Here is a 20,332-nt window from a genome sequence, read left to right on the forward strand (position 1 = left end):
AAGACCCTGTTTGCCACAAGTAGAGCTTCTTCTGAAGTGTAGTAAATAACGATGTAGGGAAACCTGCATGGAAATGAGCCAGCAAACATAAACCTTACAATAAGGGAAAACTCTGTAAGTAAAAGCAAAGAACAGACCACTGACCTTTCAGATCACTAAGGAAATTAATCAGACAGCTTTGATACTATTTTTCTAATTATTATCTTCTCAGTGAACCCTCCCATTACTGAGGCATGCATCTAAGATTCTTGAAGTCATGTACTTTTTCTCCTAATAATTTAGCTACCATACAAAACAAAAGTGAGGAACTTACATACATCTACAAACCCCATGCATTTACTTTGTAACATTTAAAGTGCCATGGTTATAAAGTGTTTATTGGGTAGGCAGCTGGGGAAAGTCCTCTGTTTTGTGTACAGATTGCCTCTGCTTGACACTTTGCCTCTGATATTCTGTTTCTTGTGTACCCAGTGGATGTTTCTGCTAAAATCTTTACTTCTTCAGGACACTAATTTGAGAGCTCAATTCAACTCTGCTGATGATCTCTTCTTAACCTCCTCCACAGCTTCCACCATTGCCTTCCAGCTGGATTTCAGCAGGTTAAGAAGCATCAACTCGCCAGTGCTCACTAGATTCTGAAACCTTTATAACACTACCAGAGCATTCTGCCACATGCTTATGTTTCAACCACAAGCACAGAGACTTTTTGGATCAGAAATGGACCTTCTGACTTCTCCTCAACTGGATACTTCTCAGTGCAGTCATACAAGCTCTTGTAAAGATAATTATTCCCTTTTCCACTCAACATTACTGCAGACTTGAAATTGCTTGTCCAGACTTTCTCCATCTCTGTTACTGCCCTGTAAAGCTTTCAGGGACACCTCTAAGTTTCCAAAGCCATCAAATATATTGGCAAAATTTGGAGCTGTGGATATTCAGAAGCAAAGTGGACACAGCCTTAATCAGCCTTCTCTAGTTGACCCTGCTTCATACAGGGGAGGAGGGTGGTCCCTTCCAACCTCAAATATTCTATGGCAGTCTTCTCTGGCTTCTCCAAGAGCAAAAGTGTGTCTTGTGAAGTTACTTGACATGTAGAATTGCATTTATATTTGGCTATTAGGAAGCAATAATGCCCTGGGTTTTAATCTTGCCTGCTGTGTGGTGAGAAATACCTGAAGGGTGGAGAAAGTCACTACTTCTCTTACATCTCAGGATGCTTCTTAACTTCTCAAACGAATCTTGTGCTTTACAGGAAACTTGAGTACAGTTTATGCCTTGTAAAAGGCACTGCCTGATGCCATAAACAAGGATATTTCCATTATCACATACCCTTTTTCTATGTCAGTGTGTTAAAAACAGGCTGTGGGACAGATGCCTTTCAGGATGTGGCTGTGATCTTCTTGATACAGTGTCCAGATCTGGCTTTGATACAGCAACCACATTGGGTTGTTCTGCTTGCTGAGTATTTGTTAAGTGTTAACAGTGGGTTTGGAACTTATGAGACTAAGGGAGGGCTTCCCCGGGCCTCTTTTATAACTCAAAGATAAACCTAGGGAGAAGAAAACAAAATAACACAAAACCCTCACAAAAAAACAAGGAACACCCAAAGACTTGTAACAGAATACTAAAGTAAGTATTTTATAACTGAAACATCTTTGTTTTTCCTCATATGAAGACCGACATCAAAGAAAGCAGTAAGTTAAGAGTTGGTCCGGAGGGCATGCAAGGAGAAATTGCTCTGAAGTAAGGAGGAGAAGGAGGTAGCAGAGGAAACCCGGGACACCTTTGCTACTCTCACAGGGCTTGTAGGCCTTAATGGAATAGCCCCACATCCCACTCAACGCTGCCCTGTCATGCACACTGAAGCTCCTTGGCAAAGGGGCAGTTTGTTTTCACTGTTCTTAGAATAGTTTGGGCCTTTCCTTTTCATCTGCTTTGCCCTGACCTCCTTTTTCTCCCTCCCTCCCCCCAACCCAACAATTATCATCAGATCCAGGAAGAACCTTGTTGTGGTTCTGCTGCTCATAACACAATTTGCTATGCAAATACTTCCTGTGCACCCTGCCAACATGGCATCTCTCCAAGACACAAGGCTGATGTTTGGGAGATGGTCACACAAGCATGATACTTCCTACTACAACTGCTCTGCCCTTCAGCTTCCTTCACCTCACTATGGGGCAAAGGCTAGAAACATCAAATGGCATGACCAAAATGAAGATAAGATGGAGGCTGCCTGCCTGTACCAGTATGCATGTCTGCAGCAGCCTCAATTGCTGTCCAATAAGCAAACCAAAAGATAAGCAGGGATGGACAAGATCTTTGTTAAAATTCCATTAACGTGATTTTCAATGCACTTTAGGCAGAAGAGAACTTGTGTGGAACCTCAGTTACATAAAAAGTGAAATAAACTGGCTGTTCCTCCTTGGTAAATTCAGTTCCCCTGTTATTTGCAGAGAGCCTTCAATCAACACTGGGAAAAATTTGCAAAGCTTCAAAATTTTGACTTAAGGCTAGTTGTAGATTTTACAGGGAATTAATAAACTGGACCAGACACTGTAAGAGAGACAACAGGGAAGGAAAATCTTTTGTCTTACCTGGTGCTCTGTTTGTAATACTTACATGTTCAGTCCAATAGCTGCATGTCAGGCAATTTTTCTATAGTTTATTCTTATCCTTATCTACTTCTCCTAAATGCTACTTACGCAAGATGTCAGGTTAACAGTAATACCTCTCTTCTCGACTCACGTATCTCCAGAAAAAAACAAAAAAAACAACATGTATGCAAAAAGAAAAAGTTGGCACAGGAAATGCAGAAGAGAAGCAATCTTAGAAAAGGTGTAGAAGATAAACATGGCAGGGAGAAAAAGGATGACTGTAAAGAAAAAATGAAATCTCAGGAAAAAGAAGATATGACATGGCATCCAATAAAATAATAAAAGGCTTTGGTGATGAAGACAGGAGGACTGAACTTAATCTATAAGGCAACAAATTCTATCCTGAGAGATAACAGAGAAGCAGACCATTTTAAAGACAATGGTCAAACACATTCCGAAGTCCATTAAAGGCATCTGAAAAGAGGTACTGAAACCAGTTCTAGTTGAGAAACAAATGCACAGGCATGGGTTTTGGTTGTGGGAACAAAAAAATCTCTGGAGCACAAATAAAAGGAAACAGTGCACATGATCACAGCACCTAGAGCTTCACACTGCCTGCCTACCTGCTTCAAAGCAGAGTGCAGTGTGTTATGTTTGACCTCTAACGTGGTCTGAGAGTTGGCGTTTATCTCAGTGTTTCCCCTACCAGTAATTTTAGCTCACAGACAGCAAAAATGCAATGAAACAGATAAGGAAAAAAACCCTGGTTATTTCATTGGTTTGTGAATTTAATTACATATCCTACTGTTTACTCATCTTTTGTCACGTGTTCCGGTGCTTTAACAATGGGAAAACAAAATTCACCATGGTAATTTACAGGAATCTCTATATTTAATCTCTTCATATCTCCTTTGAACTTAGGATACAACCCACTGTAATTAAAAGCAGTGTGTGGCAATATTTTTGCTATTTAGGACAGGAAGTGAAAAATACCAAACATCTAAAATTGCAACAGGGATTTGTTCAGACAGAAGGTAATTACACAAAGTGGACTTTGGCCAAGACTTCAGAATATGAAGCGATCTCAGAACCTTGTGGAAATTACCACAGGATCTTTAATGATAAGTGGCCTAAATCTGTTTAAATTGTCAAAAAAAAAAAAAAAAAAAAAAAAAAAAAGTTGGTTTCTCCAGCCCCACACTTTTCCTTTGCTACACAGATAGACAGCACCATTGCACTCCAAAATGAGATCCCATGTCCTGTGCTACAGCACACAAAAGGAAAAACAAAGAAACAAACAATAAACCCTAGAGGACAGTAATTTAAAATACAGAGCAGGAATAGATATCTCAAGTGTTTTACATTACAGAATTACTTTCTTCTGCCTCTGTGTAATTGATTTCAGATTAGGAAGAGATCCCTTATTTTAGGCCAGTGCTATGACAATGGAAGTATGCCAGCATAACCTTCATTTCCTTAATTAGCATTTAACAAGAAGTTTGTCCTCCTCTAGAAATATTTCCTTCCATAAGGACAAATAACCTTGAATAGAAGACAAAAGGAAGCCAAGGAGAGGAGAAAAAATTAAACCGAAGCTCCTCATATATTTACATGCCTTTAAAATACATTCGTTTACATACCAGTAAAATTTAAATAAAACAGAGCTGACTGAGAAGTTACTTCATCTCCCAGAAGAGAGAACAACACTATATCCGTATCCTTAACTACTCCAGGGAAAACCAGTCACAAAGAAATTCCCTCTTTTACACATGCTTCCTAGCATGGACCATGTCCTCATGGAGCTCATTGTTTATCTAGTCTGGAAACAAAAATGCCATGAAAAAGCAATCCCAAGGCAGATGGCTGGTTTCACTAATCTGACCCTATTTCTTCCAAGTAAATCTAGTCAACTATTACAATAGTGATGCCCCAAATAACCCACCATTCCTATAATACTTAGATTTGCATATTTAGGTTAGGAATGCCCAGCATAGCTGGATTAAGATTTTTATTTCCCCCTAGTAAAAAACTCTACCCTAGACTCTGCTGGTTCTTTAACCTGCAGTCCACGGACTGAAAACCTGTGTGGAAGCACACTCACAGAACGTTCTTCTTCCCAATGCTCACCTCTACAGCTGAAACGTGTTTGGAAGTTTCCTTTTACTCTACAGTAAAGAGTGACAAATGCAAAGATTCTCTCCGTAGCCGCCCCCACGATAACAGATGACAAGATGCAGCACAAGCTTCATCTCTTGCTAATTAAACGAATCAATTAAGAGACTATTGTTGCAACTGTGTAACTGCTGTTCTATAGTGGCAATAACAACCCCACGGGGAGGTCTTTTACTACATTAAAATGCTGTCCTCCACAACTCCATTTGATATTATTAGAAACAGTTATTTGCGTCTTGCTGTCATATTAGTAGCAAAGGCAAATTATGGAAATATGCAGACCAGAATGGTCCCAGTATGAGATCAGGTTTGGTTTTCAGCCTCCAAGGGAACAATTGCTGAAATTCCAAAGTTCCCTAAAGTTCTTTAATGGAACTGATAAATCTATCAGCACAGCATCCATTTAGATTCTAGGTAAGGGTCACATATTTGCATACTTTCCTGCTAAGCTGATACAATTCAACTAGATAAATTATCATATTAAGTTTACCCTCCTGAGTTAAACTGATGGAGTTCAAAATTGTTTTCGATGGTTGTCATTAATCGCTGTTACATCCTAAATGCTCACTTTGAAATCTAATTGTACTGGTGTACCAAGGGTCATATTAATAGCGTTTTTAATGTTAAATGTTTGTAAAACATGTTTATTTTACTGATATTACCACTGAAGCCTAGGAAACTAATGAGAAACATAGTATATTTATTGTCAATAAAAACTTCACTTAAAATTTACATTCAGAGATTTAAATTAGCTTTACTAACTTCATCATGCCTTTGTTTCATTAAGATCCCTGTTTAAGCTTCAAAGCCATATAAATTAATACCTCCTAAACAGCTCCTGGGTATATGCCAAAACTCCAGTCATCAAAAAGCTGTTTCAAAAAAAACACGGGTTATACATATGTTTATTACTTGGCAGTAGACACCACCTTCAGAAGAAAACACTAGATCTTCAGTATGATCTAAGACTTGATACAGTTAAAAAAATCCCACAACAATACTCCAGACAAACAAAGCAACTGAATTTATTTCAGTGTTGGTAAATCTTAGTCTACTTGATTTACACTTGATTAACCTGTCCATTTGTGTTCCAAGAATTGACAAGTTAACCAACCAAGTTCAGTCCTTGTCCTTAGAGCACTAATGAGCTGAATAAGAACATTAATGAGCTGAGTAAGAAACTTGTCAAAAGAAGTATGAAAAATCAGAAAGCGTTATTTTTCCATTTGCTCATTTCCAAAGGATAAAGGGCATAATTCATTATAAGCAAAGACTATTAAACTACAGATAACACACGCACTACAGAATCAACAAACATTAAGCACATTCATGGGAATTTTGACCTATTTATGATTTTCTCTGCAAATTAAAACTTTAATTAAAAAACAGGAAAAAAAAGCGAAGATTAAAAATGAAAAATAAAAAACAAAACACACAGCATCTAGTATAGCACCCAGCATTTAGTTCCTAGTCTGGTTCTGTAAGAAAGCAAGCCTTGAGATCTAGATTCCTACCTCTCAGTCCCCATTCCCAATGCAGTCCATCTAATTTTCCCATTTGCACCATTTCAACCTGCTGATCAATTCCAACTAAATTTGAAGACAGGGTAGGTAAGTCCAAATACCTGTAACTATTGTAGGAAACATAACTCTTGTTTTCCCAAATCTTCTGAAGAGCACTGGCTGTGTAATGAAACGAGAGACCTAAACACATGCTCCAAATGAGGGAAAGATAATTTGGCAGCAGCCTGTTGGCCAAACATGCTCACACAGGCCATCCAAGAAGCACATCCACAGCTCCAGCTTTGCCTTGACACCACCACCATAAGGACTCTCAACTCAAGGAAGTCCCAAGCAAAGACTACGTGAAGTTGTCCTGTGAGAACTTGTGCCACTTTTGCTGTGTTAAGTCGTGGAAAAAAAAATTCAGAAGCAATGCCAAGTGTTAGCTTGTTTCTCTTCCCAAAGGAACCCTGAGCAAGGTTCCTGAAATAATGTAGTGATTTTTCTGACATGTCTGTTGATAACAATGGTATTTCCAAATTTCTCATATGCTTTTGAGAGTTTATCCCAAGTAGACACAGCTTTAATGTACTCACTATGCTTTCTGCTTTAAAACACACTAATATACAGGAGAACTGAAAAGAGAACAGCCTGTGTAGGTTTTTGTGACTGCACCCAAGTCAGCACAGAAGCTGGAACAATTTTCTACAAAACAGTAGAATTCCCTTTAGATAGGCAGGGACCCTAATCTCAAGGCTTGTGAAAAGGAAGAGTAAAAAAAAAAAAAAATTGAAAAAGACATTAGTTTGCAAAATAAACACTTACTGGATTGTATTTATTTTCTTGTGGTTAATTCTCTACATACTGCAATAATGCAACCTTTGTAACCCCTGCAGGTTTTCAACCAATGCTTGAAAGCCTGCATAGATCTTTAGTATCTAGTTTCAGAGGTGTCACATACAGAAAGAAAGAAAATCTGTTAAGAACTGCAATGATTTGTAAGGGTGAAAGAAGCAGGTTGTTAAACGTTTGTCATTGCGAGCTAAATCAGACTCATACTGTCAAAACTTCCATCTTTATCACTATTTAATTGGCCTTAGTAACAATGCAGGGAGAAAGAAAAAGGAGGAAGCTGTCTGGAAGCTGATGAGATTATATACAGATTGAAAAGTTCCAGAACAATTTGCAAGCTTTAGTAATAGGACAGAAAGCTGGAAGTTTGCTGTTGCTGGAAAAGCAGCCAAGGCATGGCAGGAGAGAGCAGGAAGGGGAATCAGCAGTGAGAGTTTTTGTAAATCCAGTGTTCTCAATCTGGAGTTTCCAGATCTGGTCACAGCAGTGGAATACTTTAAATGGGTCTACAAAAGGGCTGAAGAACAGCAAGCACAGCATTAACAGGCTAATAGTAAGCATATGAGTGCATAAGCCTCCACAGCAAAATGTTGGTTTGTAAACTGGAGGCGGCAAAAAGCACTCCATCAGGGATGAAACTGGATCAGTGGAAAAACGTCCACTGAGAAGGCTGAACCAAGAAAAAAGTGCTAGGAAACTCAGAAGCAGCTAAAGATTGCTTGACTCTTAATCCGGAGCAATTGTGCTCAATTCCGCTCATTTCCACTCAGGTTTCTACTTCGTGTTCCCTGCTGAAGGAACACTGTCAAGTAACATGCTGAGCAACATGACTACTATCTGCCACACGTATGTCCTGTCATCCTTCCTCAGAGGAAAGAAGGAACTGTTTTTCTCATTCCTGAGGCTCTGATGTCAGAAAAGATGAAAGAAATGGCATGAATGATGAGCAGTTCCCTGTACATTTGAAGCTTCCTTGGTGCTAGAGGCTGTCTGGCCAGACCTATTTCATTGCTGAAGTTCAGCTGACAGACATGTGAATAGCCAGCAAATGACCAGGGTCATCAGTGAGCCAGGGAAAAACATTCCCCTCACCTCAGACAACAGAAAGTGAAACTACAAGAGACATGACAAACCTGAAGTTAACTGGAAAAAGAGGAACGAAGGGTGGGCTTTGGTGCTCTGAAAATAATGCTCAAATGCACAGACTTTTGCACTGCAGAGGCTGAAGCTTCAGATCTGAAGATTTTTCTGAAGATCTCTGTTGACTATAAACCTACTTCCTTAAGCTCCCTACACAGAGGAGATAGCCCACAAGACTGCTTTTGGTTTTCCTAGTACTCAGCTTTTCAGCAGTTTTGCACATTAATCTGAAGCATGTATTATCTTGTTTCCTTTTTCTCTGTACAATATACAGTACCATTAAGATCCTCTGGTGTTATGATAATGCTGTTAATAAATACACTATCTAAATAAGCCTAGCTTAAAATAGCAGAATAGCAGGACTTCATCAGCACATGGTATCTAGTCATGCCCACCAGAGAGGAACAATGAACAAAAGTCTCAATTACAGCAATAATAACCCATGATCTGTTCTGAAATAATTTAAATTAGGACTTAAAAAGTCATCAATGCACGAAAATTAAAACAAATCAGGGTAGTTTTCCATTCACCAATCATTTCTTAGAGCTATATAAAGTATGTAAAGTTGCTTCTTCCTTGGGTAGAAACTTTACTGTATTTCCTCCAATAGCACAAGTCCTATATCAGATGCGAGACTCATTACCTCCTAGCAAAAAAAAAAAAAAAAATTCAGAAAAAAACAATTATCTAATGCCACTACAATTCTAAGAGAAATGCTCAAGTAGCAAAGAATTTCTACTCATGATTAGAAACAAAAATGCTATTATGATTACATGCAGACCTCCAAATGATGCTAACAGTGTGCACCTAAAGATATGACTTCACTGGGGTAAGGTGATTTTGTCCTCCAAAACAACAGAACACAACTGCTACACTAAGAGAGACATTTGCCCTACTGTTCACATGTTTACCATACAGTATGCAGCAGACTTCATATTGAACTGTTGCCTTTCTGCTGCAAAGTAGTTTTTTCTGTCCTTCACCTAGCTAACTGGGACAGCAAGGATGCCTTTAACAGGGAATTATTTTTATTGTCCAACGTCAAAAAATCAAGTGTAGTCATTTATCAAAGCTGATGCCCTCCAGACAAGCCAGGGAGCTGTGTTTCTGATCAGCTGGTTCTAAAAATATGGTCTGATGGACAGGTTAGTGGTGTGCACACTCAGTAGCATCACACAGCCTGACACCACTGAAGTGCCATCAAAACTTGCCCCTGCCAAAAGTAATATAGAATGCTCAAAGTTATCCCTCATGTTTTTTACTACAAATTAAAAGAGCAGAACAATAATTTCACAAACTGTTCATTATACTGATAACAATACATTATAATAATAATGAGCAACCAAGAGTTTTTTGATGCTAAATATACCTTTCAAATATTTATTATCTTGATTGCACTTTATGTTAGCAAACATTTCGTAAGAGATACAAAACAGTAAACCCAAAATATATTTCTAGGACCTTCATTAAGATGATATTCTTTCCTTTGTCTCAACATTTACATTTAGGTACACACACATACACTGTGTATCTACATACATAGGCAACTTGTAGGGAACACAATTGTAAGGAAAACCCATCCTTCCCTCTCATTACTCAAGGTGAGTTTATTAACTTGAAACCAGAAGAGTACAAGAATGATAAAGAAGCAAAAGACAAATTAAATAAAGGACTTTGGGAAAAGGAAAAGGCTAGAGGAACTGATAGGAACACAGGTGCAGACTCTGGCTCAGATTCTGTGGGAGAACTGGTATCTGAGAAAAACCCAAGAAGCAGCATTCATTATTGCTTCTCTGCCTGCTGAAGTTCTCTCTCTGGGCTTGATCAGCAAGACATGTGCATAATTTAGATTAAATAAGAAATGGTGGATAGAGTACTACAGGCCTTTCTGCTTAGTCCTCTTGAGACTTTTAGTTGTAATCACATACTTGATTACCCAAAATAATTAGGTTCCAATAAACACACATGAGCTAGTCAGTAAGATTATTGCAATCCTGTTTCATCACCAATTTTTTTCAAGATAAAAGCACATCAATACTGTACTGTCTATTTTGTTGTCTTTTGATGTTGCATAAGGCCCAGCACAATTCTAGTCTGGGAGACTCTGGGGCATTTCTAACATAACAATATGAAATGTTTTCATATCTAATTTACCAACAAATTTAATTTTAATATCACTAAATGCACTTGGTCAGAATTCCTCTGCTACAGCACCCACTTACTAGGGATCAATTAACATCTTTTCAGTACTATCAAGCTGCATTGGTGTTTACATCTAATATACTTGGAGGAATTATTTTCTTCTCACACAAACACTACCAGATCAGTCATCCAGCAGCAATTTCACACACGCAGGATGCAAGTCCAGAGCTGAGGCATCACTATAAACACAACAGTGCAGAACAAAACTTATTTTTTATGTCCTGTTCATAAAGGCTACTCTGCTTGATACTGAGTAAGACAAATAAATGTGTATGCATACACAGAGATATTTTTATAGCGGCAAAGAAAATCAGGGGTACTTTTTATCTCTAAAACCCAATATACAAGTCTGCAGGCATTCTTGGTAAAAGTTTATGCTGTTATATCTCCCAGAAAAATGGCTTGTAGAACTAGTTACAAGTAAGTAGAATAAAACCATTAACATACACAGTCTACTTGTGTCCAGTACATTTAGTGCACACAAATGTCAGGAGTAAATCCTAAAGGGAAGATTCCATTCCTATGCTTTTCTCTGTTAATGTCACTATAGGGAAACCTGTTGGCAGCAATCAGGACAAACTACTTCAGAGGATACTCCAATTCCATCTCATTTTCTGAGCTATTTTTATGTGTATAAAGAACATGGAAAAGCTCAATGAGTGCATTGTAACCATGCAAATCATGGAACTGGAAGCTGTTTCAATTACATATGTTTATAAGCATCCACCAACTAACACAACACTTTAGATTGTATTTTATACATAACTGCTCCAAACAACAACGGATGAAAACAAATAATCTCTTTTATTATTACGTGCCTAATGATATAAAGTCAAAGTAGGATTTTAAGGATACTTCTCTCCAGCAAACAAGATCTGGGAGAACTGCAGAACTTCTGCATCTGGTTAGAGTGAGAAAAAAGAACACTTTGCATTATTAAATAGTCTTTTTGTAAGATAGTTACTGACCCGATTCTGGGATGTGAGGGTACAGGGTGTGGTGAAGTAACAGAGATCAGAAAGTTGAGGTCAAAAGTGGATCAGAAGTCGTGGGGAAGAGTGGAGGAGTTGCCAGGAGCTTACAATTCTACAACGAGTTACTCTCAAATCCCTTGTAAAGGTAACAGAGGCAGACTTGAATCAACTGAAATATGGAATGCAGATTATGTGCACAGTGCCTTGGAAGTTAGCTTCAGAAATTTACCTGAATTCAACTGTTAAACTCAGAATATTTCCACAACCCTCACAAATACAAGTGTAAATATGCTGCCACGGTAATTTACCTTTTTTCTGTTTGCATTCTATTATTCTACCAACATAACTCTAGGTAAGTTGTACACTCTTACCACTGTGCCTAGAAACTGGATGCTTGTATCTCCAGAGGCAGTCCGAGAAAGTCGCTGAAAAAAAAGATGTAAAAAGTGATTAGAAGCATCTACAAAATTTGAAACTGCTCTGTTTTCTGTGCTTCACATCACTCTGAAGTAATCAAAACCAACTGAGTACACAAATCTATACACAAAACAGGTAAAATAAATCATTTCCTTCAACAGGTTTAATACGAGATGTCTTGTCTCTACTTCAGCTCAAATTTTGGTTTTTCTCCAGTCAACTCAATAAAATTTATTTTTAAAGAACAATCAAAACATATATGGCCAAGTACAATACAGAACAACCTTGGGCTTGCAGAAAGATGACTGTGATGAATAATGAGGCTTCTGCCGCCTCTAAATGATTCTGTATTCCTGTTACTCACATTCAGTATTATCTTCATTCTCTCCTAATGAGAGACATTTTAATCTCTTTTTAAAATGCAAACCTCCAATGATGCTACTTTGAAAACAGGAAAAAAAAAATGACCTTATGAAATGTCTGGTCACCTACTGTGGTTCAGGAGTTGATTGAAGTTATTAAACAGTCTTCAAATATTACAATGTCAGTAAGACACCAGACAAAGCCAAAGAAAATATGCTACTGATTTAACACAGTATTATCCATAATCTACATATGCAAAATACATAAAGAATCCTTTCTTCTTGTGAATCATCACCTCCTTCAACACAAAACTGTTTCTCTCCCTTTTTCTTCCTTCTGTTAAGTTACAGCACATACAGACCCAAAATCAGGGCCCTAGTCAGGGAACACAGCTTTAAAATTTACAGGATGCCAGGTGTACATGCAAGTACAGAAGCACAGATTGGAGAAGGTGAATACAAATTGCCAACAAGAAGCTGCACAGAGATCCTCAGAACTTTAAAGACAACAAATCCTAGGAACAGGACTACAAATCATCTTTAGAGATCTACTAGTCTAGTACCCATGCTAGAATCAAAACACACTTGTGTCAATCCCAAACAATTTGTCTAATACATTTTTAAAATCTTTCCACTGCAGAGATTTCACAGTCTCCCTAAGCAATTTATCCCAGTATTCAGCATCCTTATCTTCTCCTAATATCTGACTAAAATAACCATACTGCAACTGCAGCATGTTAATGCTCCTTTTTCATCACAGACAAGCAAAACACTATTCCTTTCTTTTTACAGCTTCCTAATACATACACGAAGGGCCATTGCCATGGTTGCCTTTAGTCTTGTCTTCCCTAGACTAAGTGAGGAAGTGCTATATACAACAACAGTTAGATATCCCCCAAAACAATTTCAATAGCAACAAATTAAACCCTGATCCCTTTTCAATAATGGTGCATGTTCCTCAGCTACACTTTATAAAGTAATAATTACTACAGCCCAAACATGCTTATTTTCTGACTTAACAGGTCACACACTGACACTGCAATCTGTACAATCATATGAAAACAAAGGATGATGTGCCAAAACCTGACATATTTCAACAATAATGATTAATGGAATGGAAAATATGGGAAATAAAATTTCATACAAAATCTGACGTTTACTTTTATAAAGGAAACAGGAATATACACTTTTCCCACAGTCTAGGATAAACACAATCAGGTTTTGGAAACCACAAAGAAGAACAAAGTACCGGCAGCCTACAATGAATGAACTGCATGCCAAAACAAACAAGTCCCAACCACTTGATAAGCTGTCAGAAAATGGCAAGCTGAAAAAAATTAAAGGATTTAATTTCTTTTTTTCCTGGAATGCCCTCCACCCTCGTTAGAGTTCTGTCACTTATTGTGCTACCCTTTTGTCCGCTTTCAAGGGTCATTAGAGACCTTTTCATGTCCTAATAAAAATTCCATTTTTTTGGCTAATCTCCCTGGCACACAGAAAAACACAACTTAAAAAACAAAACAAAACAAAGAAAAATAGACCCCTTTTGTAATTTGCTTTAAAGGCTTTCAGAGTAAAGCCAGGTATCTTGACAACTTGACTTATTTTTCACAACTGAAAACCAGACCATTAAAGTATTTCCTCACACAGATTTTTTTTCACTCAGAACTAAACAAGACAGCATAGCAACAACCAAGCCCTTTCAAAAACTATTTCATAAGCAATTTAATAAATCCAAATCCATACATATATCAAGAAGCACCTTCTAAAGCTAGTCTTACAAAAAGACTAAGATACAAGCAGTCTTTTTCTTGCTCTGCTGCTGTTGAAGCGCAGTATAGTAAAACCCCACTGTTTGCTGCATCCAAAATACAAAGCATTACGTTCAGGTTTTGATAGCACTAAGAGTCAGTATAAGCACTAAAATTCATCTCTTGAATTAACAGCCAGTGAGGAAATAAAAAACAACCATGAAGAAGGTGAGGAAAATAGTCAACAAACAGAGGAGAAAAAGAAATTTCTCTTTTGGGTATATTTAAAAGAAAAAAACAACAAACCTGAAAACATGAAAGAAAGGTAGAGAAATTCTGTAAGTCAGAAAACATACATTACATCAAGGCCAAAAAGCGAACTGCCAGTCTTTTGAGAACCATGTTACAAAAGAAGTCAGCACATTATCATAATTAATGTTTCAAATTACAGCTGTAAATAAATTTCAGCTGTTAGATGTGATTAGATTTTTTGAAGCATATTGAAACGAGTTATTTCTGTTCCACTGGTGGGCTTGTGTTTCTGGGATTTGTAAATGTAATTGATGTTTTCAAGAAAATGAAAGGACACGGTTAACAATTATTCTTTTATTTTCCACCTCTTTAGAAAAAGGACCAGTCTCCAATTTCTCTAGTAAAGTTAGATATTTACATATTCTATACCTCATAATAGATGGTTTCATGTTGCACGTGATAGCAGGAAAGTAATCAAATAGAGGTAACAAAAGAGAATAGTTAATTATACACATTGTCATTGTTGTCCTAATAAATTGCAAATTATTTACTAGGAGGTTTACACCTTAAAGCAAGGGAAGTCTACTGTCTGAAGAATGATAAAACAACACTCTAAGTTTGACTGCCACTAGAGCAAAATTACACTGTTGACATCAATTGTGTGAACTTAGATATAACCAATGCTACTCTGGTTGATTCAGCTGACAGTTTCAGACTAATTTAGTCAGCATAATATGAGTTTAGAGTTGTTTGGGTTTTTTTTTTTAGGGGGAGGGGTTGGCCTTATGAGAAAGTAACAAGTTAAATCAAATTTGGAAAAAAAATAACTAAAAAAATACATCTGCAGTCTGAAAGCTATAAAATGGGTGTGTTACAAAAATATTAGCTGTATTCTACACACACAGGTTACAGTATGCAATATTCCACATATGATATACATATATATATAAACAAAATTCTTATGCATTCATGTAAAAATAGACAAGTGTATACAGTCATACAAAAATTTCCTCCTCTATCCTGTGTATGCTGTATCACAGTAATTTCACGAACAACCATTTTAATCTGTTAATCCCAGTAAATTACCAGAGGCTAGTGTGATATGACTTTAAATTCTTCTGCTTTGCCATAGAAAATTATTTCCACATAGTTGGGTATCAATGATCTATTCATGGTAAGATGCAGTAGGGCTACAGTCAACTTTGCACATTAAGCCTGCAGTGGACAAGCACTGGAGACAAAAAATTGTAACAGCTTTCACATGAAGAAGGGTAAAGAAGCTCAAATATAAAAAATATATTACTGAAGGAGATTCTAAATCAACATACACATTACTAAACAACAAGATCTCAGAGTATTTCCCACAAATCTTCTGTTATCTAAGGCTCTCCAAGCTACCTCCAGAGCAGCTTCAGGGAAGGAGTGATACCGAAACAAAAACTCCAACAGACCAAAAGCACTTTTTTTGCTTTGCAAACAAATGAAAAAGCAATGTGTCAAGTCAAAATTAATATGCACTGGTGAATTTCCCATATAAATTACCATATGCTGCATTTATTTGAAAGTTAAGCTGGAGACCATTTGTTAATGGAAAACGTAAAGATTGTCACTTAGCCAGCCTTTTTGTTACCTTTTCAAGCCATAGCATGACTACATAGATAGTCAAACAACAAGTGTAGGACTGCACAGAACAACAACAAAACAACAAGCCCAGAAAACCTGTAGATTATACATAAAATATTGAGTGAAACACTGCAGTTTTTCAGCATGGTGCTGTTTTTCATAATGCAGTAGTTCTCACTGCCCCTGTTGCTTCGCCTCAGCTGCTCATTCCCAGAAATTCTGAACATCTTATGAAATGAATTTCAAATAAAGAACGCTATCTACTTTGGGGGCAATATTTAGAAATTCTTGAAAATTCAACCAACGGGCTAGAATAATCCTCAGACAGCTTTAACTAATGAACAAATTATACCCATGATAGGGAAGCCAGGGGAAAAAACACAATATTTTACCTTGTAAAGTCATAGCAGATTTATCTGGTAGTACCTCATCTATGAGATTTTGTATATATGAGGATGCTTAGACATCTGGAAAGCTCCCCCACCCACCTATGTCACTCCCATCTTTGGAGTCCCATGGCTGGCTGGAGAAAGCTGCAGAAGTAGCTGTGAAACCATGAAGTCATCTTTTTGTCAACACGTGAGTATTGGTTTGACTTTAATAATCTCCTTTTCCCTCTCCTCCTAGAACTTTTGCAGGAAGCAGAACTTACTTTCAGTACTCCGTTTCCACTGTGCAAAATCCCAGTTTAGGGATGCAATCCCAGACTAGCAATGTGACCAAGCTTCTAGTATGCTGAAGACTACATTGGACTATATGTTCAGATGTGTGCAGCCTCACAAGCCCTTCCACTTATAGAATCACTCTACTTTTGTTACCATGCTTTCCTACTCGTAAGCGCATTAAACTACAAATGGAATCTTAGTTTGATTTTGTGCACTACTCTAACCCTAGCCATGACCAGTTTTAGATCATATTTTACAGCAAATGAATCCTCAGTTAGCTCTTCTTCCTCAGAGCACATCTGCATTTCCCAGGTTCTTATAAGGGCAGTATTCACCCAGTGGTGAATGAGATGATCAAGTCCTGGCAAGTCTTGACACATGAAAGATATCTGGGACTGGTGTAAATGGTTCTGTGCTGAGGCAGTTTTTATCTTTTAAAAGGGTCCTGCCAGGATGATGAAATATTTGCCTCCCCAACACCTGTTGCAAGCTATCAGACCTTTTCTAGGGACTAAATGTAATCCATTCCTAAATAGTACAAATACGGATGCTAAACAAAGTGTGAATGGGTTACAGGTCATCAATCCACATAGAGAAACTGCACCTGCACCTTTAAAAGAGGTTGAGGCAGCATATTATTACTTTTAAAAGAACTACCATTCTCTGAATGCCTGGGATTTAATTAGAGTAGATGCCTTGGGAATTTCTGACTTCCTATAAACAGAAAAATAGAAACAGAGATCCTTCCCAATATTTTCTTAGGTGATATCCAGTGTCAATAACTCTTTCTGCTTTTTTTTCGCCAAGCTTTAGACATGCATGTGTTTTAATATTATGCTACTGCAGTATCTCTATTTTCTGTACAAAGGGAACCTTCCAGGAATGCCCATGTGCTTCCTAAACACACACACACACACACACACACACAAAAAAAAACCCCAACCACCCCCCAGAAAATCCATAGGAAAGACTGTTTGCTTGGTGTTGGTAAATAATGAATCTAAGTCATTTACTCCACATTTCCAGCTATTTGCAATGATTTACAATAATGAAGAGTTTAGTTCTCCCTGTGAGCATGTCAATTTTTGCTGTTATTACATTAGAACACACCAAGACTAAGACTTTCAGATTCTTTACCCCTGTATTGGCATGCTACAGTATGCTTCGCTCTTGTAGGTGGACAAGATGCGTGTAATACACTGCCATGTAATTCTAGATTTGATAATGCATATGACTGCTCTGAGACAGGTTCTTTGCAGGATCCACAATCCTTTCTCCCTCTTTGGTATCCTCCTCTTCCTTCCCCTTTACTCTCTGAATGTGGTACCATACTCAAAAAAACCCCATTTCTTGTCTTTCAAGGCTTAGACATAATAAAGCTTGGTCTGTCAACAACTGAATACAATGCTTTGGACTTTAGTGGTATTTTTGATCATTGCAGTTATTCATTCTGAATACTGCCTGTCATGAAAATTCATAGTTCCTTTGGAAAAAAATATGGCATAAAATACCATGACAACTAACATTATTTGATTAACCACTTGAGTTGCACAGGATGCTAACTCCATTAGGTTAAAGAAAGAGAGACAGCATTACTGTGGGAGACCTCTCTCTAAAAAGGGGACAGTAAGCTCAAAAGGGATTGACTGGGAATAGCAGCAGCTGATCTTTCCTGGCTGGAAAAAAAAAATAATAATTTTCATGAAAGAATGAATAAAGGTGGCAATATGTGCTTCTGCTGCTCAATTAAAAAACAAACAAAAAACTGAAACAAAAAACCAAACAAAAAAAACCAACAAACCAACCAAACAAAAAACAACAACAAAAAAACAGGCTGCAATAATCTGTAATTTCATGCCCTTGTATCTTAAATTTCCCCCTTCCCTTAACACGTTCTCCATTCAAACCATGGACAAGAGCGTGGAGCCAGCCTTGAGTTAAACTGATTTCACACAAATTGTAGACTGCTCATGAAATTCAGAGACTTGCTATTTAAAGCAGACACTAATACAAATCCTCTGGTATAATAGTAAAGGATATCTGATATTTTTAAAGGTTTGATTACCCAGAAGCTAGTCATGCTGCTATTGTACAGGTATATGTGCACTGAGTTCTTTTAAAAAAACAGTAATTTTAAAAATTTTTAATGAATACTCATGTCAATTAAGACATAATAGTAACATTTGTTTTAATATATGTTACTAGCAATTAGAGCACAAAGCAGCCAGAAGGCCAGCTGCTATACACCTTCCCTTTCCCTACAACCCTTGGAAATAAAGGAAGTCTTAATCCTACCCCAGATGACCCATGATCAAACAATGAAACTTAAGTGGTACAATTACTAATCTTGTACACCATCTTCCACAAACTGAATTCAGCAACCTGAACTATTTCATAATTATCTAGAGCAGATCATACAGGTCTTTCCAAGTACACCTAGGAGATGAGCATTTACTCACATATGTTGGTGAAGTTCTAGAATTCCTTCTAACATGACTTTTCTCTGCTTCTGTGTCTGGTCCTGAGGGAAGGATCCCCCTCCACTCACAAGGGCAGCGATGCTGTTTGCTAAAGATGGCGCCAGGCCCTCAGTATCTATCCTCCAAAATGCAGCACCACTTCAAAGTCTCCTGGTAAAGCTTCCATGCCAAGAGTTTCTCTTTTTTTTCCCTTGCTCACATGGTTTTCCTCCCCTCCCCAGACATTACCAACCAGAAGTGACATACTGCAAGTATGCAATAGGTTTTTGTATTTATCTTCTGCCTCTCCTGTGAGGACAGGCTGAGAGAGTTAGGGGTGTTCAGCTGGGAAAAGAGAAAGCTCCAGGGAGACTGTAGAGTCTGAACAACCTTCCAGTACCTGAAGGGAGTCTAACAGGAAAGCTGGGGAGGAACTGTTTAATAGAAGACCAATGGCATTTTGGGGTGCATCAGAAGGGGTGTGGTTAATAGGTCCAGAGAGGTTCTCCTCCTCCTCCTCTACTCTGCCCCAGTGAGGTTGCATCTCCTGGGCCCCCGAGTTCCAGAAGGACAGGGAACTGCTTGAGAGAGTCCAGCACAGAGCCACAAAGATGCTGAAGGGAGTGGAACAACTCTCTTATGAGGAAAGGCTGAGGGAGCTGGGGCTCTTCAGCTTGGAGAAGAATGAGGGGTAACCTCATCAACGTTTGTAAATATGTAAAGGGTGAGTTCAGGAGGATGGAGCCAGGCTCTTCTCAGTGATGACTATTGATAGGGCAAGAGGTAATGGATGCAAGAGGTTTTGTGTAAGCATAAGGAAAAGCTTTTTCTCTGTGAGGGTGACAGAGCACTGGCACAGGCTGCCCAGTGACATTGTGGAGTTTCCTTCTCTGTAGACATTCAAACCCCACCTGGACATGTTCCTGTGTGACCTGCTCTCTGTGATCCTGCTCTGGCAGGGGCGTTGGGCTCGATGATCTTTCAAGGCCCCTTCCAACCCCCTAACACTCTGCGATTTCTGTGACTAGAGCACATAGTGATGAGGGGCAGTGGTTTCAAACTGGAAGAGGGCAGATTTAGATTAGACGTAAGGAAGAAATTCTTTAGTGTGAGGGTGGTGGGACACTGAAACACATTGCCCAGTGAAGTTGTAGATACCCTCTCCCTGGAAATGTTCAAGGCCAGGTTGGATGGGGCTTTGAATAGCCTGGTCTAGTGGAAAGTGTCCCTGCTCATGGCAGGTGTGTTGGAACTAGATGATCTTCAAGGTCCCTTCCAGCACAAACCACTCTTTGATTCTGTGGAGCCATGATAGTTGAGTACTTGTTTGCGACTGGACGAGCAAACAGGAAAACATGGCAATTTGT

General features: G+C 38.2%; 1 protein-coding gene across 1 annotated transcript in view; it reads right to left on the reverse strand.

Moving 5' to 3' along the window:
• Window positions 1–20,332, reverse strand: part of PCCA (propionyl-CoA carboxylase subunit alpha) — a 276,373-nt gene that overhangs the window by 50,592 nt on the left and 205,449 nt on the right. The window contains exon 21 of the mRNA XM_030446329.1: window positions 11,808–11,861. Coding sequence (XP_030302189.1) covers window positions 11,808–11,861 — 54 coding nt within the window. The remainder of the gene's footprint in view (window positions 1–11,807; window positions 11,862–20,332) is intronic.

Source organism: Calypte anna, chromosome 1, assembly GCF_003957555.1.
Source record: "Calypte anna isolate BGI_N300 chromosome 1, bCalAnn1_v1.p, whole genome shotgun sequence".
NCBI classification, from domain to species: domain Eukaryota; kingdom Metazoa; phylum Chordata; class Aves; order Apodiformes; family Trochilidae; genus Calypte; species Calypte anna.